This window comes from Hemicordylus capensis, chromosome 7 (genome assembly GCF_027244095.1).
Source record: "Hemicordylus capensis ecotype Gifberg chromosome 7, rHemCap1.1.pri, whole genome shotgun sequence".
NCBI lineage: Eukaryota > Metazoa > Chordata > Lepidosauria > Squamata > Cordylidae > Hemicordylus > Hemicordylus capensis.
This window is the reverse complement of record NC_069663.1, coordinates 31,362,216-31,385,183: the sequence shown is the minus strand read 5'-3', so window position 1 is coordinate 31,385,183 and position 22,968 is coordinate 31,362,216. Positions and strand designations below refer to the sequence as shown.

The 22,968-nt window shown below is 61.7% G+C and overlaps 1 protein-coding gene across 6 annotated transcripts; it reads left to right on the top strand.

The window, feature by feature from the left end:
- Nucleotides 1–1,051: 1,051 nt before the first annotated feature.
- Nucleotides 1,052–22,647, top strand: FHL3 (four and a half LIM domains 3). Of its 6 annotated transcripts, none has more exons than XM_053268316.1 (6): nucleotides 1,052–1,096; nucleotides 18,597–18,764; nucleotides 20,341–20,515; nucleotides 20,653–20,822; nucleotides 20,921–21,107; nucleotides 21,333–22,647. In XM_053268316.1, the coding sequence occupies exons 2-6, from the start codon at nucleotides 18,609–18,611 to the stop codon at nucleotides 21,482–21,484; spliced, it is 840 nt and encodes a 279-aa protein (XP_053124291.1). In that variant the 5' UTR covers nucleotides 1,052–1,096; nucleotides 18,597–18,608; the 3' UTR covers nucleotides 21,485–22,647. The 6 variants fall into 6 exon arrangements, with proteins under 6 accessions (XP_053124291.1, XP_053124287.1, XP_053124288.1 ...); XM_053268312.1 differs by lacking the exon at nucleotides 1,052–1,096 and adding an exon at nucleotides 3,607–3,752; XM_053268313.1 differs by lacking the exon at nucleotides 1,052–1,096 and adding an exon at nucleotides 15,919–16,209.
- The last annotated feature ends 321 nt before the right edge of the window (nucleotides 22,648–22,968 follow it).

The following is a 22,968-nucleotide window of genomic DNA, read 5'->3' as shown; positions in this document are numbered from 1 at the left end:
CGGATTCCAGCAACAAGGAGTCTCCCGGTACGGAAATGACCAAAACATTTGTGGAAGTAGAAGCTATTATGCTTGGGAACCCACCTCATGTGCCCCCTAAGGTGGGGTGGGAGGGTCCAAAGGAGCCTCTACTTCCCGGACCTCCGCTTGCTCCTCTCTCTCTCACCCCGCGCTGCCTGCAAGCTGGCCGTTGGGTTAACCACGCAGCTCTACCTGACGAATGGCCAGTCTGCAGGCAATGCGACTCTCATTAACGCAGGGGCGGGAGGGGAGAGAAAGGAGCAAATGGAGCTGGGGAAAAGAACAGCGGTCGTTATCAGGCCTGCTGTGAGTCTTGCTGGCGCCTCTTTGCCTGCACACACAATGCAACACTTGAAAACTGTCTGGGTGCAAGTGCAATGCTCACATAAATAAAAAACCCAGTCTGGAGGAGCACAAGAGAAAAAAGATCCTCCGGGGCACGAGATGATGCTGACGCAGAGCCGTTTCCGACGGGGAAGCCCAGAGTCATCGCTGTGAATTGAGCAACACCGACCCGTGACCTTCCAAGTTGCCCTCTAAATAACCCTCCATCCCTCGCGATGCTGGAGATCCGTGATCGACGGCAGGGGAAGGAGCTTCAGAGGAGCTGATCCCAGTAATGCCCCGGTCAGGGCGGGTAGGGACGGAGGGAGTGGGCCGTGGAGATCCAGTTCTCCGAGGCCAACAACTCACGGACGTATACTCCTAATTTTCCTCCGCAGGTGCGAGATGGGTGCATTCTAGTGGCAGAAACGGCCGTCAAGAAAAGGTTGAAAGGCAGGCAGAAAAGCCTGCCTTGCACGTAGAGACTTGACCCCTAGGAAAGAGTGAGACCCACCTGGTGTGTCAGTCTAGCTTCTTTTGCTCTATGAGCAGAACTCCGCCGGGCAGGTACGTCTCCTTCCTGCCCGCCCACACCCCTCCAAACCCCGCCTCACCTCTTGCGCGGACGGCGCGCGGACCATGCGTTTTTGCAATCAAGACCTGGGCCGTCCAGTGATTGGCGGCGGCTGCTGCTACAAGAAGATTCTTCAAAAGCAGCAGTAGGAGCCTCTTTTGGCGAGCTCAGAGTCAAGTACGTTTCGGAGCAAAATACTAAGTGCTGGTTATCACTAAAGCCCTGAACAGCTTAGGTCCAGGTTACCTTAGAGAGCGCCTTCTTCGATCTGATCCCCACCGCACGCTAAGATCATCTGAGGAGGTCTGGCTCCAGTTGCCACCAGCTCCTCTGGTAGCGACCCAGAGGTGGTCCTTTTCTGGAGCCGCTCCTGGACTGTGGAATGCGCTCCCCGCAGACATCCGTAATTGGAATTTAGGAGAGCACTAAAGACCTAGCTGTTCGGCCTGGCCTTCCAGTGCTCTTAAATTATTTTAAAGGGTCTTTGATGTTTGTGAACTGCCCTGAGCTATTTATTTATTTAACATTTTGTAAGGGCAGTCTAAAAATCGAACAAATAATAAGTAGGAGCACGCTTTCTGGTTAATTATTTGTATGAGCTTGTTCTTGTCAAAATGAGAAGGGCATTTGCCTTGGCATGCTTAAATGTGTTGCCCTCAACTCTTTCAGAGGGCTGCTGTCTTGGGTATTTCTTTTTCTCAACAGGTATGTTAAGGGGTGCCAAAGGACAGATAGTAACTGATTCGGAGAGATGGAAGGAGTATACTGAAAATCTGTACAGCAGGGACGGCAACATCCAAGATACTCTAGTCTAGAAGATATTCCCTACTTGCAAGAACCTCTAGTATGGGAAGATGAAGTTAGATCAGCACTCCGGTTATTACCAAGTCGAAAGCCTACAGGAATTGATGGAATAGCTACAGAAATATGGCAGGCAACAGAAGAAGAATCAGTCAAGGCTCTAACCAAACTATGCCAGCAAATCTGGAGAATGACACAGTGGCCAACAGGAGAGATCAGTCTACATACCCATACCAAAGAAAGGAGACTTAACAGATTGTGCAAACCATTGAACAATTTCCTTAATTTCACATGCTAGCAAAATAATGCCCAGGATCATCAAACACAGATTAGAGCCCTACATGGAAAGGGAAATGCCGGATGCTCAAGCTGGTTTCAGAAAAGGCAAGGAACAAGAGTAAACATTGCTGATGCACGCTGTATAATTGAGAAAGCCAAAGAATACCAGAAAGAAGTCAATATGTGCTTTGTTGACTACAATATTGACTTTGCCAACTGTCTCTCATTACATGAGACGTCCCTCATTTCCGGGATGAAATGTTGGTCCCTATTGGGGGACAGAATCTCCCCCTCATTTTGGTGGCAGGACCAGCAGCTTCTTATTTTGAGAAGTTTTTGGTTGAAAAGTGCTATAACTTGAATATGTTCTAAATAATAACAATGCTGGCATTGTTCAATAGCATATAATTCAATCACATATACGTCAATGATACGCAGGGTCTTGATTACCACTGCATACACCGGCTGGCCCCCCAGCCAGCCCCCACCCCTCCAAACTGGTGTCCCTTAGTCTAGCAATGAAATGTTGGCAACCCTAGCCATGAGTCCTCACGCTCAGCCAGGACTCTATTTATTTATTTATTTATTTAATTTCTATACCACCCTTCCAAAAATGGCTCAGGGCAGTTTACACAGAGAAATAATAAATAAAGAGAATCACCACGTTAAAAGGTGCCTCTTTGCCAAGTTAGCAGGGCTTCTTTGTCAGCTCTTTCTTCCACCTCCAAGCCGGCCTGCAGAAAAGCACTCCCTGCCCCATTTCTGTTTCAGAAGAGGAGAGGTGGGCAGAGCTGGCCCATCCAGAAACGCACTTTGCCCCTTCTGTGGGGCCCCCGCAAGCACTGCTGGGTCTCCCAACCTTGGACCCCCAGAGATGACACTGAGCTACAACTCCCATGATCCCCCACCCCAGCCACCAAGGCCACCGTAGCATGGGATGGTGGGTCTGGGGACCCACGACCAGGAAACCCGGATTCAATGCTTTCCTCTCCCGCCCGCTCTCCAAGGAGCTGGGGCCGGGGTCTTCTTTGGGAGCAGCAGTTCCTCATCTCCCCGCTTCCATGCAAGGACTCTGGGAGGCAGGGGAGGAGAGGCTGCCAGCCAGAGCGACTGGCCAGTCAGGTCACCAGCGGGCTGCGTGGCCGAGCGGCGATGGGCAGGCGGCGGGTCTCCCGGGCCTGATCCACCACTGGTTCTCGCCCAGGCCGGGCCGGTGGCCAGTCAACTGGTCCTGGCTGGCAGCAGGCACTTGGGAAGTCCGAGGAGGAGCCGCGTCGTCGGTTCGACCTGGTAGAGACGGACCGACCAAATCCCGCAGCAGCCTCTGCAGGCAGGACGTGCCGCCTCTGGCCTCCCTCCAAGCGCCGCTGGCGGGCAGGGCGACGACTCACAGGAGTCCCCAAACCGGGCAGCGGAGATCGGCCTGGAAGAGCAGAGCGATCCTTCCGGCCGCAGGGGTGGGGGCGCGTGGGGGTCCCGCCTGCCGGTCTGCCAGCCTTCCACTCGCAGGGGCCTAGCACGGGGAGGGCCGGTGGGCTGGCTGCCCGCCCCCCGCGCAGCTCCCCTCTCTCGTGGGCAGCAGCGGCTCCGCCCTCGGAAGGGCAGGGCGGGCGGAGGGCGCGGCCACCCCGACCCAAGCAGCTGCCTGCCGGCGGCCCGGACCAGAGAGAGCGCTCCCGCCTCTGATCGAGCCGCGACCGCCGCCAGCAGCCAAGCGCCGACTGAACCGCCGCCGGACAGCAGCGCGAAGCAGGTGGGCGCGGGCGACGCGACTGGCGGGAGGCGCGTAGCTCGCTCGCTCGCCTCTTTTCCTTTCCTCGAAGCGGGCGGCGATGGTGGTTCCCTGCAGCACGGGAAGCGGGGCGGCGGCGGCGGCGGCGCGAGTCAGGGATGGCTCCCCACCCGCGGCCGTTGCCTTCCTCTCTCTTTGTTTCCGGACGGCCGCCCGGCTCCCTCCATCCAGCAGCCCAGCCCCTTAGGCGGAGGCTCTCGAGCTCCGGGGACCGGCGGCGCCTACGGGGGGTGGGGGGGCGAGCGGGTGGCCGGCGGTAGCGGCAGCCCCCACGCTTCTCCCCACCCCTCCCGCTCTTCGGGGCCCCTCGACGGCGCCTCTGCCTGTCCGCCCGCCCGCCGCCGAGTGGGAGCCATGAAAAGCCCAGCAGGAAGGGCAGGAAACCCTCGGCGAGGGCTGCGGAAGCGCCGCGGGCGAGCAGGCGGTGGCAGCTGCCTGGGTTGGGGGCGTCGGGCGCAACGCAAGGATCGGGACCGGTGCCCACCCCACCCCCGGCTCGCAGTCCTGGGCTTCCGGTCCCCCGTAGGCTTCGAGAGGATGCTGCGTCCCGCTCCCTCTGGAAGGCACCGCCGTGGGCAGGCCGCCGCCTCCTGCTCGCTCCCCGGTGCTAGGCAAGAGCCCTCGGCTTGCCAGCTGCAAGGCTCTCTGCAGGCAGCCGACCGGTGGCCCAGCGCGCCCCTCCGCCCTGCCCGACGGCCCTGCCTCTTCTCAGGATTTCCCTCCGCCTGACGGTGAAGTCGCCGCCACCGCCACCCCTATGCGGGCCTGGCGGGCAGGGCAGACGTGTGGATGGACCGCCCTGCTGGTCTCTTTGGAGCAGCCTCGGCTGCGGGAGGGCAGGGTCAAGCAGAGGGCTGTGGGGCACTGGGCATGATGGCGGGGAGGGCTGGGGAACGCGGAAGGCGCCCCCGTCTGGAGGGCGAGCTGGCGCCCAAGGTGCTGTGGAGCCTGGGGCACAAATTCTCCCGAGCGAGGAGAGTATAATCCGTGTAGGGGACTGGCCGTCTGGTGACCCGCAAAGGTGCCCCCCCCCAGATCTGCTACCTCAGAGGGGCCGCCTCGCCCCGCCGGAGGGCAGGAGTTGGCCTGGCCTGCCTCCCCCCTCCAAATGTCCTGAGCATTTCTCTGCATCTATTGTGGAAGTTAAAGGTCCCCCCCCCCGGCTCCCCTCTCTTGCTCCCACCCTTGTCTCAGTCCAGGTTCTGGGCTTCCTCAGATTGGCGGAGGCTTGGAAGGCTGCAGCTTGTTCAGATGCTGCCCCAGCCCGGCTGTGTCTGTTTCCGCTGGGGAGGCGAATGTGGGTGCCTGGGTGCTGCGAGTGTCATGATGCTGCTGTGTTTGGACATGTTTAACCGGGTTGAGAATCTGCGAGTTACTGATTTACCTTTTGCAAAAGGTCAGGGAATGGCAGCCTGTTCTCCTCTGGTGGGGGGAGCTCAGCTTCCTTGGACGTGCTCACAAAACAAGTGAGAGGTGGAAATTCTGAGGGGCGGAGTGGAGGTGGGGGGCTGGAACCAGTAGCCTTTTGTCCTAACAAGCCTCTGGGGTGTGTGCGTTGAGGTGGCTCCTCTCTCTCCCCCTGCCTGAGAGCTACGCTGCCTGCAGGCTGGCCACTTCTCAGGTAGAGCTACGCAGTTAACCGCAGGGCTCTACCTGATGAATAGCCAGCCTGCAGGCAGTGAGAGAGAGGAGCAACCCGAGCTGCCTTCTTTGGCGACACCCCCCCCCACTGGCTAGGAAGAGCCGCCATGGCGGGGGGCCTCCCCTTCTTAGTGCTGGGGATTCCTCAGTTGCGTCCCATGAAGCAGCAGAAGTAGACCAAAGCATGCACTGAGGATCACTTTCCAGGGACAGAGGGGCCCCTCCCTCTCTCGCACCCAGAGCTGGTTTCCAAGGCCTACAAGGTACCTCAAATAGAAGCAACTCTAAGAATTAACTTCTGAGCCAGGAAGCTCAGAAACTGAACACCCAGTTTGAACGTGCAAAGTGTTGGTGCTCCAACAGAGGTTTCACGAGAGACTTAAGAAGCGTGCCAGGAGGAGCTGGCATTGCCTGGAGTTCCGCAGCACCCTTGACGGAAGGCGTTTGGACTCTGGTGTATGACACTAGGTCCAAGTCGTCTCCCCCGCTTCTTATTAGTCAATAGATCTGCTGAGATGTCCCTCTAAGCCAGGGGTGGGCAGACTTAGTCCTCCAGCTCTTGTTGGACTACAACTCCCATCACCCCCCATCAGCTTTTAGGGAACGACGAAAGACACTTCTCTTCAGCCAAGCTTTTTAGTGAGTGGTGTGTTTTTATGGATGTTTTAATTTGATTTTCTGTATGTTTTAATTGATAAATTCTTGGTTTGTTGTTTTATGCTGTAAATCACCTAAGAGACTCCAGTAGCGGATGGCATACCAGTTCAATCCATCCATCCATCCCCAGCCCTGTTCAGTTGTGGATGGGGATGATGGAAGTTTGCCCACCCCTGCTCTAAGCAGTCTGCCTCTAAAAGCATGTTGACTGCTAGTGCTTTAAAAAAACAAACCCCCAAACTCAGCCCTCTTGCACTTCCGCCCCTACGAACACATTCCGATTCCTCCCGAACTGTTTTTACAAGCATGTCCTTGATCCGCACACCAGGTTTCCAGGGCCGGCAGATGTGCTCAGCTGACAGGACTTCCTTTTATCAGGCCCTCCACATTTGCTTTTCCAAGGGAGATTGTCGCTTCCTGCGGAAAGGGGAGGCCTGCCTGCCCCCCACCGCCGCCGCCTTGGGGGCTTATTCTGCTGCCTGGGATGGAGGGCATGTTGCTTCCAGGCCTCCCAGCAGCTGCGCCTGGCTCTGAGGGGGAGAAGCGGCTTCCTCTTTGTTACCGTGTGCAGACCTGGCTTTATACAAGGAATCACTAGGAAATCTGCTGCTGCTGCTGCTGCGGCGGGGGCGGGGGCGGCGGCGGGTGTGATCCCCAGCTAGTTTCCCTGGGGTCTCATCCCAGTTCTTCAGCTTCAGCCATGCAGGGAACTTTCATGGATTTCCCCCTTCTGCAATGACTCATTCAGTCAGTGCATCCCCCTCTCCTTTTCCACAAGGATTTGTGCCCCCAATGACTTACAGTGTGTTGAAAATACATGGTAGCCAACAATAACACAGTGTACATACCAATACCAATACTTTAGTAGAACCATAAACATTAAAAACACAGTTAAATGAGCATTGCATACAAGAAGACCAGCAGAGACAGAGATCAAAGGCCATCTTCTCTGGGGACATAATTGTAAAGCTGGAACGTCCCGCCCCCCCCCCCCCAAAGCAGCCCCAACCTCACCTCTGGTGATGGTGAGTGACTGAGAGTTCTGGGAAAGGACCTCTGAGGGAAAGCATAGTTCCATTGGGCTTGTCCTGCCCACGGTCCTGTTGGTTGGTCAAGGCTCTTTAGACGAAACCAAACCGCCAAAGCCCGACTCCCTTTCCGGCGCCGATGCCCGTGGTGCTCTGGCTGCCTCCTGCCACCGAGTTCTCCTCCCAGACGGCCTCAGGCAGCCTTTGCTTGGGCCACAAATGCTCTTTGCTCCAGGGGGCTCCCACGGATGCCCCTCAGTGGTGCATCTTCAGCTTCCGGCCTGCGAGGAGGAAGCCGCTCTGCATCCGTTGGCTCCTTTCCCCGGGAGCCCAGCGGGCCTCTCTGCAGCTCTGCACTGAGCACTGCAGGAGAAGAGTGGTGGTGATGGCACAAGCCCCACAGTGTGGCTTCTGGCAGCGTGTCTGCAGTGGCCACTTTCCCCATTGTGGGCCTCTGGAAAGCATCCAAGGAGCCCTGAGGATTGGGAGCAATGGGGTGGTTGCACTCTGGCTCCAGCCCCACCCCGCGGAGAAAAGCTTGCTCAAATTGAAGGTGACCTTTTGCCACCCCTCCAGGGATGCAAGCACACGCTCTTCCCGGCTTGCTCACGAGTAGCTGCCGGACACTGGGAACCGGTCAATAGGAGCCCTTCTCCTCCATCTGGCCCCAGCTTGTCCTTGGTGGTGGCACCACTGAGCAGAAGGGCCAGGCCTGCTTGGTTAGCTGGGTGGCAAATGGGCATGACCCTGCCCTGCCCAGAGGCTTGGGGCGGCCTGCTGGGGGTTCAGCTGCAGCTTGAATCCCAGGCCGTCTTTTGGCCCCTTGTGCTGACTTCTTCCCTCTTCCTGGGAAGTGCTGCTGGGCTTGGCGTGGGAGGTTCTTGCTCTGCCCAGCCCAGCTGCCCTCCCTCCGTCTTGGAGGGAATTTCACCACGTCTTTGGGCTCGCTGGAAGCTGCATTCCAGTCTGGCCGTTGCATCAGTCTTCCTATCGCAACCTTGCCTTATCCCGCGGAGAGATCCTCAGACGGAGGCGTCGGCGGCGGATGATACAAGAGTGACAAACGGATTTGGGATGGTGCCAGTCTGGCCTTGGATGTGCCAATTTGGCAGCTGGCCTGGTGACTCCCTCCTGCTGGCAAAGCCGCAAGTGCCACTCCTGGAATGGGCACGGGGGGGGGCGGTTGTAGGCAGCCCAAGCTCGCCAGCCATCGTCCACTGTGGAGGAGCCAGACCAGGAGAGTGTGCCAGGCCTTTGCTGTTGCTTCCAGCTCCAGACAGGCATTTGCACAGGAGGGGCCTACTCTGGGGGTTTGCCCCGGGGAAAGAGGAGCTGAAGATACAGGCTCACCTTGATTCTTTGGGACGCAAGAGACACAATCCTGAGTGCTCAGGAGCCGCACGGAATGGCTCTCCAAGGCTGCGAGACACATGCATGGGCGTGAGGAGCCTCTGAGGCTGAAGGGAACCCGTCCAAAAGTTGTACGCTGCAAGGAAGCCTCTGTGTGTGTGTGAGAGAGAGAGAGAGAGAGAGAGAAGATGCCCTCTCCAGGGTGTGCCAGAGCGGGAAGTGCAGAAGTGGAGGGACTCCAGGACTGGGACGGACTTGGAGCCATCTTGGCAGTCACCACTGTGGCTTTGAGAGCATCTCCGGGTGGCAGCTTCCCCGGCTGCCCTTTTGGGGGCCTGAGCACAAAGCGGGGACTGCAGGAGGCAATCCGGCCTCCAAGACATGAGGCCCAGCTTGGCCTTGTGAGCGGCCTCCCCCAGAGTGCCACGCCTGGCGCAGCTGACGGGAGGGGCCGCTGCCTTCCCTGCGTTGCTCCCCCCCCCCCCGATCCCAAGCGAAGCCCCTGCAGGAGTGTCTGCAGCCAGGTCCTGCTGCCGGTGGCCAAGCGCCAGAGAAGGTCACTCGGAACAGTGAAGGATTGCCAGGAGCGGCCCTGCTGCGGAGGGGGACACCGGCTGGTGGCCTGGGGCTTCCCGGCCCCCCCTCTTCCCACAGACAAGCTGCACGGAGACCACGGCAAGTTGCAGAGAGGGCAGCAGAGCCAGGCGGCCTGTGCTTGCCAGGGCCGGGGCTCACGCTGCGAACGGAAGAAGGCCTCCGGGGCGCCCTCGGCTCCCCCCTTTCCGCTGACGGCGGGCTTATTCAGGGCTCTGCAATGTGCTCGTGCTCCATGACTCATGCGCCGAGGCCGCCTCAGCCCCGGAGCTCAACCTAGGAGGAAGTTCCAGGCTCTGCGCTCTGTGCCAGAAGACACCCCTCCAAGCCAACTGCCGGAGGGGCCACAAAGGAGAGCCGCCTCCCCTGGGCGCTGCAGGCCCCTCCTCACTGAAGGGCTGGGCTGGGCTCCCTGACAGAGGCTCCCGTCCCAGAGGCAAGAAGAAGCCTGCCGGGGTGGCTGGAGCCGTTGGCTGGGACTCCTCGGCACTTGGGCAGGAGCAGCCGGCTGCTCCCCAGGACCCAGCCCCTGGCGCTCTCCCCCTCCCTCTCTTGCTCCTGGAGTCTGGGAATGAAGCAGCCTGTCTGCCTGCCTGCAGGCTGCGGGGGGGGGGGGGGGCTGTGTCCTGCCCCCTCCGGGTCTCCTTGCTTAGTCAGCCCCCCCCCCCGCCGCCGACAGGCCGATGTGGAGCTGGGAGGGCCAAGAGCTTCCTGTGTGAGGCTCTGCTCTTGAGGATCCAGGGGTGCCTCCAGCGGCACGTCCCCTTGCGTTTGCTCTCCAGGGCAGCTGCAGCCGCCACCGCCGCCAGCCAAAGCAAACAGGAACTAATCAAGATGGGGAGATAACCAGCGTGGAGCAGCTGCCAGGCCCCAGCGGCGAGATGTCCGGAGGGGGCGGGCATGGGTGGCGGGAGGGCTGCCCTCGGGGGGGGGGGGGCTCCAGCTGGTAGGGTGCCATTCCAGGGTGGGGCAGCAGGGCTCCGTCTGAGAGGGGCCTCCCCGCCGGGCTTGGTCTCCAGGGGCAGTGAGGGGGGCGTGCTTCTCTGAGGAGGCGCAGTGGGCCCCTTTCTGGGATGTGCCTCTCTGGATGGACCTCCAGGCTCTTGAGGAGCCCGCCTGGAGCCCCGCTCCTGAGGCGCCCCTGGCTTGCAGAGGGGCCCTTCCTGACAAGGCCCCTGTGAGGGGAGCCTCTGGTGCTGGCGACTCCGCGAGAGGCTTGTGAGGCAGGAGAGGGGGGGGGCTTCCCAGGCCCAGCAGAGCAACGGAGGGCCCTGTGGGGCTGGAGCGAGGCATGCCGCCTGATGCCATCAGCCCGGCTGGAGCAGGGCAGTCTCGCTTGCAGGGTGGCCAGTGGTGGGAAAGGCCACGGGGGCCGGGGGGGGATTCCAGGGCTCTGCATGGTGGTGACCGCGAGAAGCTGAGCTGGGAGTGGCTGGAAAGGGCCACGGGGGCCCAGGAACCTTGCTCTGTGGGGGTGCCTCTGGGTGGGTGGGAGGTGCCTGCTGTGCTGCCCAGAATAAATCCAGTGCTGGCTGGGGAAAGGCCTTCCTGGGGGTGGCCAGAGCCAGGCCTTCTGAGCTGTGTCTCCCGGTGCCAGGGGGCAGACCTGCCCCATGGTGCCTTTGGGGCTCTTGGCAGCCTGGAGGCCTTTTGGGGGGCCAGGCTGGCAGGGTGGCAGCGTTCCCCCTCTCAGGTGTGCGCATGTGCACACACACACACACACACACACACACACACACACACACGCTGTTTGCTTCCCACTCAGAGGCCCCATTCTGAATGCAGGTGTGCACACACTGCCTTGATGCTGCCATCCAGAACTTGGAGAGGAGAGCTGGTCTTGTAGTAGCAAGCCTGACCAGTCTCCTAGCTAAGCAGGGTCCACCCTGGTTGCATATGAATGGGAGACTAGAAATGTGAGCCCTGGAAGAGATTCCCCCTAGGGGATGGAGCCGCCACTCTGGGAAGAGCATCTAAGTTCCAAGTTCCCTCCCTGGCAGCAGCATCTCCAAGATCGGGCTGAGGGAGACTCCTGCCTGCAGCCTTGGAGAAGCCGCTGCCAGTCCGGGTAGACAATCCTGAGCTAGATGGACCAAGGGTCTGACTCGGTATATGGCAGCTTCCTATGTTCCTAAAACTCACTCCATGCACAGATGAAGAAAATTAGAGGGAACACAGCTGGGTTCTCTCAGCACCTAGAAGGACCCGGAGTTTCTCCTGCAAGGCTGTGTTGGCTCTTGGACTTCCTGCTGGGGCCGCGGCTGCTGGGGTGCTCACTCTTGGCTGCCGCTAACTTAGTGTCCAGCTGCGAGTGATGGCTTTCCCAGCCCCTCCAAGCACCTCCCGGGCGGGCAGCGGTGAAGGAGTCCCGATTCCCTGCTGGTCTCCCGGACTCGGAGTCTGCCGCTTCAACAGGGCTGCTGACTCCTCTGGTGGGGCCCCACATCGTGGCGGAAGAAGGCCGGAGCCCCTCCCTCCGTGCTCCAACCAGCGGGTGCCAGCCGGCCTTGCTCTCAGGGTGCTGCTGGGGTGAGCAGGCAGCTGCCTGCCGGGAGCTCCTTGGACGGGGGAGGACATGGCCGTCCCCCCCTTCCCCAGGCAGGCAGGCTGACTCAGCCGCTGGGAATGTTGGGCCCTGCCCCCCCCCCCCGAGGAAGCCGCCTCCCGTGTGGCCAGCACAGGCAGCCACGTGGCTGGGGGGTCCTGCCACAGATGAAGCGGCTGGGCCTCCAGCGCCCCGAGAGGGAGCCTTGGCCGTGCCCCGGGAGGAAGCACTGCCGTGGCTGGGGGCCTTCTGGAGCCAAGCTCCAGCCCTGCTGCTGCTCTTCCCCAGGATCATCCCGCCTCCCTGCCCGCTGGAGAGCGGCTTCCTGCTGCGGCCCTTGCCTGCCAGCCCTGCACTCGCTTCTGCTGCCAGAGGCTACCCCAGGCCTGGGCGGGCTAAGCACAGCAGCCCCTGGCTCCAGAGAGCGACATGGGTGGGAGATTCGGGACTTGAAGCCGCGGAGAGCCAAAGGGCTTCCTGGCCTGTTCTGCCCACTCGGCCACTCCTGCCCGTCAAGGGACACGGGGAATGCCCCATCGTGCTCTGCAGTGCCCAAGGGGGCTCCAGGTAAGCCCCGCTGGTTGGGCACCGCTTGGCCATGCTGCAGAGCTGAGTCAAACCCAATTGCAACTGCACTGATGGCCATGGATGCCGTCGTTGCTCGTCCTAATGAGCCAGGGGTGTGCCCAAGGAGGCAGCTCAGGTTGCTCTTCTCTCTCTCTCTCTCCCCCCCCCCCCACCCCACTAGAGAGCCACACTGCCTGCAGGCTGGCCAGTCGTCAGGTAAAGCTGTGTGGTTGACTGTGCAGCTCGACCTGATGAATGGCCAGCCTGCAGGCAGAGCAGCTGTTGGGGGGGGCAGGAGAGGCCGCTGCCGGGTAGCAGAGGCTCGCTAGGACGAGCTACTGTGTGGATGACTGTTCCAAAGATCCCCGGGGACGGCAGCCCTCTGAGAGTGCTCCTGTTAGATCTTTGGCCTCTTCACAGAATGGGAATTCCCAGAGTTCCTTGACTGGGGGAGTGAAATGGCCTCCCCGTGGGCTTAGATCCATAGTGGATGCCCCATGGAAGAGAGGTCGGGGTCACTCCTGGCAACATGTGGCATGTTTCTCTTGGGAGGTGGGGGGGATCTTTTGGGGTGGCTAAAAAGGAGGAAGCGATGTTCTTGTGGGAAATGGCTGGTGCTGGGGTCTCAAGGTCCCCAGGTGCACAGCCAGGCCCCCCCCCCTGCACAGATCCTGCTCATCATCACCACCATTACTCCAAAGTGCAGCCACGGGAGCAGCGCCGCCCCCAGGCACAGGGTCTCGGGAGAGACTGCAGTGCACGTGGCCGGCTATAAGGGCAGGAGCCCTTATATTCTATGGAATTCTATGGAATGGTTTGCATGCAGCTGCTCAAGCCCTGGTAGTTCCCAGTCTGTCGTTGCAGGGCTTGTGCAGACATGCTGGACAGCGGAGGCTCCGCCTGTCGGCTGGTGTTGCGCGCGCCTCTCCCTCGGCACTGCAGCCTCCCTCTGGCCTGGACTCTGCGGGCTCGAGAGCCTACCTATGAGCCTTGGGAGAGTTCCCAGAAGGAGCACCTGGGGGGGCTGAGGCACCCCACGGCTGTGGGGCAGGGAACCTGTCGTGCCGCACGTCCCGCAGGCTGCGGCCTGGTGCAAGGAGCAGCTGCCGTCCCTGCTCTCGCTGATTGCTCGGCATCTCCCAGGCTAAAAATACCGGCTCCTGGAGAGGGGTCTCCCTTGTGCCTCCACTCGTGGCTGGGCTGAATGTCACGGGCAGCTGCTCTCTGTCTTCACAGCTAGCCCATGTTCGGGCTGCCCTTTCGCGCCTCCTGCCTGGGCTGTCTTCAATAGATGCCTCCCCATTCTTTTCCAAGCCTGGATTGTGCCGGGACAAAAAATAGACCAGGGGATTTTCGCTCCTGCCCTTATACCCGGCCACGTGCACTGCAGTCTCTCCCGAGACCCTGTGCCTGGGGGTGGCGCTGCTCCTGTGGCTGCACTTTGGAGTAATGGCGGTGATGATGGGCCCGACTCTGGGGCCGGGGGAACCAAAGCCTTTGCTCACCTTGTGGGAAAACCGCCACAGTGCCTGAGCCCAGGAGAGCCAGCCTGCCGGGGGGCGGGCATCGGGGGGCAGCTGCCTGTGTGCAAACCGCTGGCCTGCCACTGCTCCTCACGCGGCACCTGCGTGGCTGGGTGCCCAGCCTCTTCCCCAGAGCCCTGCGGTTCCTCCCTCTCAGTGCCCTTGCCAGGACCCACTTCTTGGGCTTCTTAAAGTGGTTCTGCTTTTGCTTGGGGGGCCTGCTTCCTCTCTCTTCAGAGGTGCTGCTATGGAGGAGGGTTGACTGGCTCGCTCTTTTTGTTCTGGTGCGCAATACATGCGTCGCACATGGGCTGCCCAGTCCCCAGCTGCCTTTCCCACCACTTTACAAGAAGGGATAAGCCTGTTCCCCTCGGGACATGCTCGGACCTTTGCTTGGCTTCCAGCCATGTGCGTCTAGGAGGTGCACAGTTTGGGAATGCTCTCTGTCTTGTGCCTCCCTGTCCCTCCCCACTCGGCAATGGCCTCGCTTTCTTTGCGTGCCGGTGGGCGCGGGGGGGGGGGGGGTGTCCAGTGGCAAGCTGCACTGGCAGGGTTGGCTGGCGTCTCCCTTGGCGTGGCGGCTGCCTGCTTCCTTGCAGGCCGCATCTCTTGCTCGTGCAGCCGTGTGCTGAAGCAATCCGAGTGGAAAGCCGGGCCTGGCAAGCCGAGGCCGCTTACCTCACCCTGCAAAAATGCTTTGTAACTCAGAAGATGCAAACTGTCTGAAGTTCCTGGGCTGAGAGGAATTGCTGGTGTCTCTTGAACTGCAGCACCTTCCTGCAGTCGTCAGATAATTCCGTGGCCGCAGGAGTGGCACGGAGACCGGGAGGCTTCCACAAGCAGGAGGAAGCCAAGAGCTTGGAGGGGATTCTGGGCCCCAGCTGCTCCTGAGCCTTTCGCCTCTTGCTTTGAGAGTTGCAGGAGGACCCTGGAGAAAACGCAGGCTGACTCGCCAATGGTCAGGGCTAATCTGGGTTTGACTCCAGTTGCATCCCAAACTTGTCAGCACTTTGGAGTTGGATGGGAGCCTTGCCTGATAGCTGCGAGGGACAGGGGAGCTGTGAAGGTCAGGGGTTTCCAGTGAGATGGCGCTCAAAATGTCAGGGGCTGGACTCCCATTGGCACTGAGCGCTCTTGGAAGACAGAAGCTAAGCACCCTGGGACGTTCCAGGCCCAAGACGGGGCTCTGGCTGGGGGAGTGGGGGCCCTCCCCCCCCCCGCCTGTAGAACTGCCTGAATGTGCTGTCTGGGAGGCTGAGGCCAGGACTGGCTGAGGCCAAAGCTGCCGCCCTCCAGTACCTGGCAGGAAGGGTGAGGAACCCAATGGGACTCGGGATCCAGCTCCAGCCACGGAGACAAAAAACGAGGAGCGCTGGGTCTTGGGAGCCAGGTGGGGCGGGAGGCCAGCTGGGCCTCACCGACTCCCCTCCGGGGACTGGGAGGGCTTCTGCTGAGCACCCAGTGCCTCTCCCTGGGGAAATGGGGGCTCTTGGAACCAGAGAGCTTGCCTTTGTTTCCTCTGGCTTCTGAACGGCCTGCGGAGCCCTCTTCCCTCCTAGTGGAACCCGGTTGCCCTGCGTTGCCCTGCAGCTGGGGCAAGAAGTGGCACCCTCCCCACTCTCGCTTGGCTGACTTGGCTGGCCTCCCCCCCCCCGCCCCGCCCATGGTGTGGGAAGCAGGGCCTTTGCTCCCGGAAACCTTGTCCCCTTGCCTTGGTGTGCAGGAGCCGGTCTTGCACGGCCCTTGCTAGCCGATGGCTGTAGCCCAGCTGGGTGGACAGGAGCCCCCCCCCCGCCCACCTCTCCCAAAGGGCTGGAAGGTTTTGCCTCAAAGTTGCATCTGAGACCAAGCTGCCATTTGTCAGGGCACTGAGAGGTCAAGGCCAGGCACAGGCTGCTCCCGCCCTCAGAACAGCCTCAGGGCTCTGCTCAGCTTCCCGGCCAGACCAAGGCGGGGCCAGCAAGCCTCTTTCCTCCCGCAGGGCTGGGCCAGAAAGGCTCCCCCGGCAGGCTTGCGCTGGGGCTGTGTGGCCCATGGCGGGTGGTGTGCACTCAGCTCTCCCCAGCTCTGGAAACCCCCAGCTGTGCAGATGGTGGAAACGGGATCCAGCTCTGCTCTGATGGGGAAGAGGCAACGGTGCTCCGGGCTCCCTCTCACCTCCAGCAGCCTACCCTTCTAAAGGCGGGGGGGGGGGGGGGCGGTGTAGCAGCAGCAGCAGCAGCAGCTGGTCTGGATTTCTCCACCCACAATAGGGCCTGTAACCTGAGTTTCTTCCCTTCCACTGGTTTGGTACCGTCCCAGCTTTTGAGGTGTCCTGGGGAGCTGCAGTGCTCTTGCTGCCCCCCCCCACGGCATGGCCTCCCTGGACTTCAAGCTGGCCAGAGCCCAAGGACTGGAGGCGCCTCCCGCCCGGAGCCCCCAGAGCCTCTACCCTGGGATACCTGATCTACACCCCTCCCCTTGGAAACGCTCCCTCCTCGGCTGCTGCTCTTACAACAAAGAGCCGGCGCAAGGCAAGCGGGGCTGCTTTGACCAAATTTGGGGGGGAATTTGGCCTCCTTGGCCTCTGAGCAAGATGCTTTTGTGCCGCTGGATTCCAGCCGCTGTCTAGTTGCTCCTCGCGCCCCTGTGTGTGTGATTGCACGATTGCGACACAGCAGCTCCTGCAGGCACAGCTCGGCTCCTGCCGTCTCGGGAACCTTCCCCAGAAGAGAGACGCCCGAAGCCTTGGATTCGCTGCTCTTCGCTCCTCCGAGGTGGTGCTTCCTCAGAGGCTCCTCGGGCTGCTTCATAAGGGAAGCCGAGAGTGATGGCGGCTGCTGCCCTGCAGCCAGGGGAGAACTGGCCTGCATCTGCGGCTCCCTTCCCCGCTCCTTGGGGGCTTGGACACAATCCGCCAGCACCGCGCCTGTGGTCTGCAAGCGGAGCAGGGCCTGGCCGCTGCGTGCTGGTGCCTGGCCGGGGCGGGGAGCTGCCCTCCCAGGGCGTCTGAAGCCCAGCCGTTCTGCTGCTGCCAGCTGGGCAGCCCGGGGGCTGTTCAGGGCTGCCTCTGGGCCCTGCCCTGGGGAGGAGGAGGGTGGGCCTGTCTGGCTTGGATGGAGAGCTGCCACCGGGGCCCCAGTTGGAGCGGTGCCCCCGCAGCTGCCGAGGGACGAGGCTTCTTCCGCCGCTGCTGGCAAAGGGCTCCCGTTCCTCTGGCACGGAGAGGGGCTTGTCCCTGTGCCCAGGAAGCCGGGTGCTGCTGCTGCTGCTGCTGCTCTGTGAAAACAGCGGCTGGCTCTGGGGAGTGGGCCCCTGGGATTGGGGTTTCCGGAGTAGGAGCAGCACCCCTCCCTTTCTCTCCCCACCAGGTGGCATTTTATGTAGCCGAACCCAGAGCCCACCCCTCTGCTCCTGGGAGGCAGCAGGGCCTAGCGGCAGGGGGGCCTTGCTCTGCAGATCCAGAGGCCAGGCGCTGCTCTCCTGCCCTGCGCTCGGCTGCCTTTGGCCTGGGGCGGACGGGGCGGTGCGCAGGGGCAGGCTGTGTGCCAGAGCACTGCAAGGCGCTGTTGTTGGCGGGGGGGGGGGGGAGTGAGGCTTGCCTCTCCCCCCACCCCCATCATTAGAGAGTTGGGACATTGGAATTTCCTGAAGGCCGTACTTTGTGGCTGGCCCGCCCAATTCCAGGTCAGCTAGTCCAGGCACGCCACACGCGTTCCCCCCTGCTGGAAGCAGCCTTTGCAGGCAGGAGGCATTTCCCTTGCTGGCACCCTGGAGGAGGAGGAGGAGGAGGAGGAGACAGGAGCCCTGGAAGTCTCCAGGGTGGGGCCGGGGGGTGGGAGCAGAGGGTCAGTGTGTGCCTGTGGCTGGCGGGGGGGGGGAGATGATGAGCAGCTGCCCAGAAGGTTGCCCACGCAGGGGCTGTGTGACAAGCCGCTTTTACTGCACGAGGGAGGGAGGCTGGCTGGGGAGCAGAGGAGCACAGAATCCCAAGCCACAAAGAGGGTGGTGGCCGTGCACCCGCTTCTCCGCCTGCTGCCATGTCCTGGGGGGTCGCGTCTGCCCAGAGTCCCTGGAAAGAAGGGAGGGGGCAGGGGAGGGTGCACCCCCCAGGGAGGGTGTGTGCAGGAAGCAATTGCTCCCAGAAAGCCATTCAGTGGGAAGCTGAGAGAGGAGATGGTGGCCCCCCGCCTCACTCTGAATGCCCTGGGTTGCGTACGGGTGACAGGAATGGCTTCTCCTAATAAGCTGGGGGGGCCCTAAAGGAGGCACTGCTGCTTCTCCTTCCTGCGCTCTGCTTGCTCCTCTCCCGCCTGCCCCATGCTGCTTGCAGGCTGGCCATTCGTCAGGTGGAGTTGTGCAGTGAGCCACACCACTCTACCTGATGAATGGGCAGCCGGCAGGCAGCGCAGCTCTCATTAACACTGGCAAGCAGGGGAGATATGGGGAGAGAGGCAACCGTGCCTCCATTGGTGTCCCCCCCCCCTCCGCTGGCCCGTTTATGACGTGGCTGGGCCTGTGAAACCAGCCGTGTGCCCCCCACTCGCCTTCCCAGGCAGCAGCGGCAGCTTCTTGCCTTGCAGTTGCATCTTGACCCTTCCCCGGACCCCCAAGGTTGGGAAGGGACTTGCCCCGGGCTTCTCACTCCCCCAGCGGAGACGTTCCACTTGGCCGGTGGAAGAGTCACAGAGAGGGCTGCTTGGGAAAGCAGAGTCCTGCTTCCTTCTTTCAACATGGGCGGGTTGGGTGGGTGCCACCTCTCCCCCCCCCCCAGCTCCACCTCATCCCAGTGCCATCAGGGGCTTTTAGGAAGCCGCTTCCTCTCTCTCCAGAGGGGGCCGGACGGAGCCCCCCCCTCGCCTCCTGCAGGCGGCCCGAGCTCCTCCACCTCTCACAAGCGTTGCTCCTTCTCGTCCCCCAGGAGGCCGGCAACATGACGGAGGGCTTTGACTGTGCCAGCTGCAAGGAGTCCCTCTACGGGCGCAAGTACATCCAGGTGGACGAAGGCCCCTTCTGCATCCCCTGCTACGACACCCACTTTGCCAACACCTGTGAGGAGTGCAAGGAGCCCATCGGGCACGACTGCAGGGTGAGCCTGGCGTCCTGGCGGAGGGGCCCCCAGCGGCACACCCACACGCTCTTCCCCTCACCTCCTTGCTGTGGGGCTCACCCACAGCTGCAGCCCCCCCCCCCCGCCCGGCTCCCTCCAGCCACTGGGCGTGACGCTGCCCTTCCCAGGAAGGATCAGATCTTGGGGGGGGGGGAGGTGGGAGCTCCTTCCCAGGCCAGGGTTTGCTTGGCTCTGGAGGCAGAAGGCCAGAGTCGCCCCTCCCGGGACTTCTGAAACAGCTGGCCGGCTCATGGTGGCGGGGCTGGGGGGGGAACACAGTGAAGGAGGGGTCTTGCGCTGCCGCAGCTGCTTGGCACCCGGATTGCAATGCTGAGCGAGCACTGAGCCTTTCTCAGCAGACCCTTTTAGTCCGTGGCGAGCGGGAGGGAGGCCCCTTGGTGGGCAGCAGGCTGGGAGAGGGGAATGGGGTGGCTGGAGCCGCCCCGAAGATGTGTGCGGCCTGGGGCAGGTGTGATGTGGGGGCCCCCTCAAAGGACCCCTGCAGATGCCTGCAAAGGGACGGGGGGGCCATAGAGGAGGCTTCTTGCATGGATGGTCCACGTGGGAGAATTCCCGCATGGAGCTCCTCCTTGCCCAGTTGATCATGGCTGGGTTGGGGCCTAGAGTTTGCAGTTCAGTGTCCTCTTATGTGCTGATGAACCATTCCCTCTTTTCTTTTCTTTTAATGGAAACTTAAGCAAAATACCAAGAATTCAATTGAACAACGTGGCAAGGCTGGGGCAGAAATAAATGGTACACATAGGAGCTGAGGTAGATTGCCTCAGCTGCGCATGCGCGTGCGCACACACACACACACGCTTGGTACCCCGGGTAGCCCTCGAGATGGCCTAGCCTTCCTGTCCCACTTATGGCACCCCAGAGGCACTTGCTTCTGACTGAGCTAACTGAGCCAAGAGGCACCTTTTCAAAGTGGTAATTCTCTTGACTGAGCAGAGGGGGAGCAACTGGCCCTATCCGTCCCCAGCAGAGCATCCCTCCAGTGGCTGTTGCTGCTGGGATCTATCTTATGTTCCTTTTTAAGATGGTGAGCCCTTTGGGGACAGGGAGCCATTTATTATTTATTTATTTATTTATTTATTTATTTATTTATTTATTTATTTATTTATTTATACCTATGTAAACCGCTTTGAGAACCTTTTTTGCAAAGCAGTCTATAAATATTCCTTGTCATTGTCGGCTTGGCTGGAAGCCGGATGCAGGACGTGCCCGCCCCTCCTGGGTCTGACCCGGTAGGGCTGATCCCGTCTGCTGCAAGGCAAAGGTGTGGGGCTTGTAGGTGGGCGTCTTGCAACACCTTCTGTCCCTTGCCTGACTGGGGCCTCCCCGCCCTTCTCTGCTCCCTGGAACTGTGTTGACCCACCAGCTGCAGGCCGGGGCTGCCGAGGGCTTTGTCAGCCGGCAGACCTGCTTCTGCTCTCTCTCGCCTTCCGCTGCGGAAGCCCCCTTCTGCCCCCGCCAGGCGGCTCGGCTCCAGCCCCCAGGGCTGCGGGTGGGGGGCGTGCCCCTGATGCCCTCTCCCCGCCCTCCCCGCCAGGAGCTGTACTACGAGGACCACCACTACCACGAGGGCTGCTTCCGCTGCGTCCGCTGCGACCGCTCCCTGGCCGACGAGCCCTTCACCTGCCAGGGCGAGGAGCTGCTCTGCAACGACTGCTACTGCCGGGAGTTCTCCTCCCAGTGCGTGGCCTGCCAGCAGGTGGTCATGCCAGGTGCGGCACCCCCACCTGCCCTGGGAGGAGGGGGCGGGGGCGGGCTGGGGCTCTGGGACCCTGCGGGGGGGGAACGGTGTGTCCCTGCCCGGCCTGCTCACCCCAGTGCTGCTGCTGCTGCTGCTGCCGCCCCACAGGCTCCCGGAAGCTGGAGTACGGCGGGCAGACGTGGCACGAGCACTGCTTCCTCTGCAGCAGCTGCCAGCAGCCCATCGGGGCCCGCTCCTTCATCCCCGACCAGAAGGACTATTACTGCGTCCCCTGCTACGAGAGCAAGTTTGCCCCCCGCTGCACCCGCTGCAAGAAGGTGAGGGCCCCGGCGGGGGTGGGGGGGGAGGGCGGGCTGGGCAGGGCAGGGCAGGCGGACTCGGTGTGCCAGTCACGCTGCTCCTGTGCCCACCGCAGTCGCTGACCAAGGGGGGCGTCACCTACCGGGATGAGCCCTGGCACAAGGAGTGCTTTGTCTGCACGGGCTGCCGGGCGCCCCTGGCTGGCCAGCAGTTCACCTCGCAGGACGACCAGCCCTACTGCCTCAAGTGCTTCGGGAGCCTCTATGCCAAGAAGTGCAGCGCCTGCACCAAGCCCATCACGGGTGAGAACTGCGGGGCGGGGGGGGGGGGGCGGATCCTGCGGCGGGGATGGGGGGGAAGCTGGGCTTGCCTGCTGCTGCAGGCCTCGGGGGGAGGGGAGGGGGGGCCTGTGTCCCCGGAGTGGCGCTGGGCCAGCCACCGGGCTCCAGCCCTGCCCCTGCCCCCCCCGCTCAAGGACTGAGAGGCCTCCTTCTCCCCCCCCCCCCGGACCCCCTTTCTTCCTCCAGGCTTTGGAGGGGGCAAGTATGTCTCCTTCGAAGACCGCCACTGGCACCACAACTGCTTCGTCTGCTCCCGCTGTGCTGCCTCGCTGGTGGGGAAGGGCTTCATCCCTGAAAACGAGGAGGTCTTGTGCCGCGACTGTGCCAGCGACCTCTGAGGCCCCCGCCAGCCTCCTCTGCGTGCCAAAATCCCCTCCTGCAGCCAGCGGGGCAGGGAGGCCGCCCTCTCCCCCGGCCCAGGGGCTGCCTCTGCTTCCTCGCAGCCTGGGCTCAACTTGGCCAAGACCCACCTCCGCCAGCCTGCTCCCCCCCCCACACCCAGCCCCAGGGCTTAGGGCCATTCGGCTGCCCCACATTTCCCTGGGACTTCTGTCCGGCTGTCCCCAGCAGCCGCGCTGTGGGGTGGGAGGCAACTCACCCCCCCACTCAGGGCCACAGACTACCCTGAGGGTCCAGGAAGGCACTTAGCAGGGAGAGCCCTCTTCTTCGTGCTCCCAGCCTGGGGGAGCGTGTGCATCTGGGCCTCGGGGTGAGGGTGCCCGTGTCCAGCCTGGGGCTTGAGAGGGTGACCCATTTGCTGGGGCAAGCAACTTCAAGCCCCCCCCCACCCCCACCTGCCCCAGCAAGAGTCTTTTCCTCCGGCTTGCCCTGTGGTTCATTAACTAACTAGCAGTGACCCCCCCCCCTCTTGGGGTGGGGCAGGCCAAGAAAAAGGGACAGAACCCACAGCTGCCTCCGTTCTCCCCACACCCCTCCTCCCATTACTATGTAACAAATGGTCCTGCTGGGAACCGGGAAGGGGCAGCAGCCCAGGGGAGGGGAGGCCGGAGGAGACCTCTGGAGACAGACTCCTCTCCAGGGCCCCAGTTGCTGCTGCTGCTGCTCTTTCCCCCAGGCAGGTGGGGAGCCAGCAGTGACAGGGCAGCCCCCCCCGCTAGTTCCACTCACTAGAGTCTTGCTAACTGCCCCAACCGGCCCCTCCTGGGCTTGTCCCCAATGGGGAAAACTTCCCGGCGCTTCTAACCGGGGTTCTTTTCCACTTGGGTTTTCCCTTCTGTCCCTCCGCCCAGGGAGGGAGCGGGGAGCAAGGGAACGCCTCCCCCCTCCAGGAAGGTGGTGGTGGTGGTGTGTGTGTGTGTGTGTGTGTGCGCGCGCCCTGTTAACGAACCACGTAGCCAGCCTCTTGGATGCTTGGCTGTGGGGGAGGCGAGTGTGTCTGTGTTTCTGGGGGAGGCGGGGACCTCCTCTGGCTCTGCCGACATCTGCTCCGTGTGTGCCTCTTTCCCCCCTCTGACTTTGTATAATAAACCTTTTTAATGGACCACTTTGATATAATTCACTTTTGACCCGGGAGTGGGTGGGAGAGTCCTGATGCTTTTATGAATGACCCACCTTGAACTTGCAGTCGTTGCTTTGACTGAGGAGAGCTGGTCTTGTGGTAGCAAACATGACTTGTCCCTTTAGCTAAGCAGGGTCTGCCCTGGCTGCATATTAATGGGAGACTAGAAGTGTGAGCACTGGAAGAGATTCCGCTCAGGGGATGGAGCCGCTCTGGGAAGAGCATCTAGGTCCCAAGTCCCCTCCCTGGCAGCATCTCCAAGAGAGGGCTGAGAGAGACTCCTGCCTGCAACCTTGGAGAAGC

Bases quoted from the DNA above. Each gene is read 5' to 3' on its own strand.
- FHL3 (XM_053268311.1), top strand. From the start codon at position 16,792: ATGGAGAGCTGCCACCGGGGCCCCAGTTGGAGCGGTGCCCCCGCAGCT. The intron at 20,516-20,652 runs GTGCGGCACCCC...GCCGCCCCACAG, and splicing joins CCAGCAGGTGGTCATGCCAG to GCTCCCGGAAGCTGGAGTAC. The intron at 20,823-20,920 runs GTGAGGGCCCCG...TGCCCACCGCAG, and splicing joins GCTGCACCCGCTGCAAGAAG to TCGCTGACCAAGGGGGGCGT.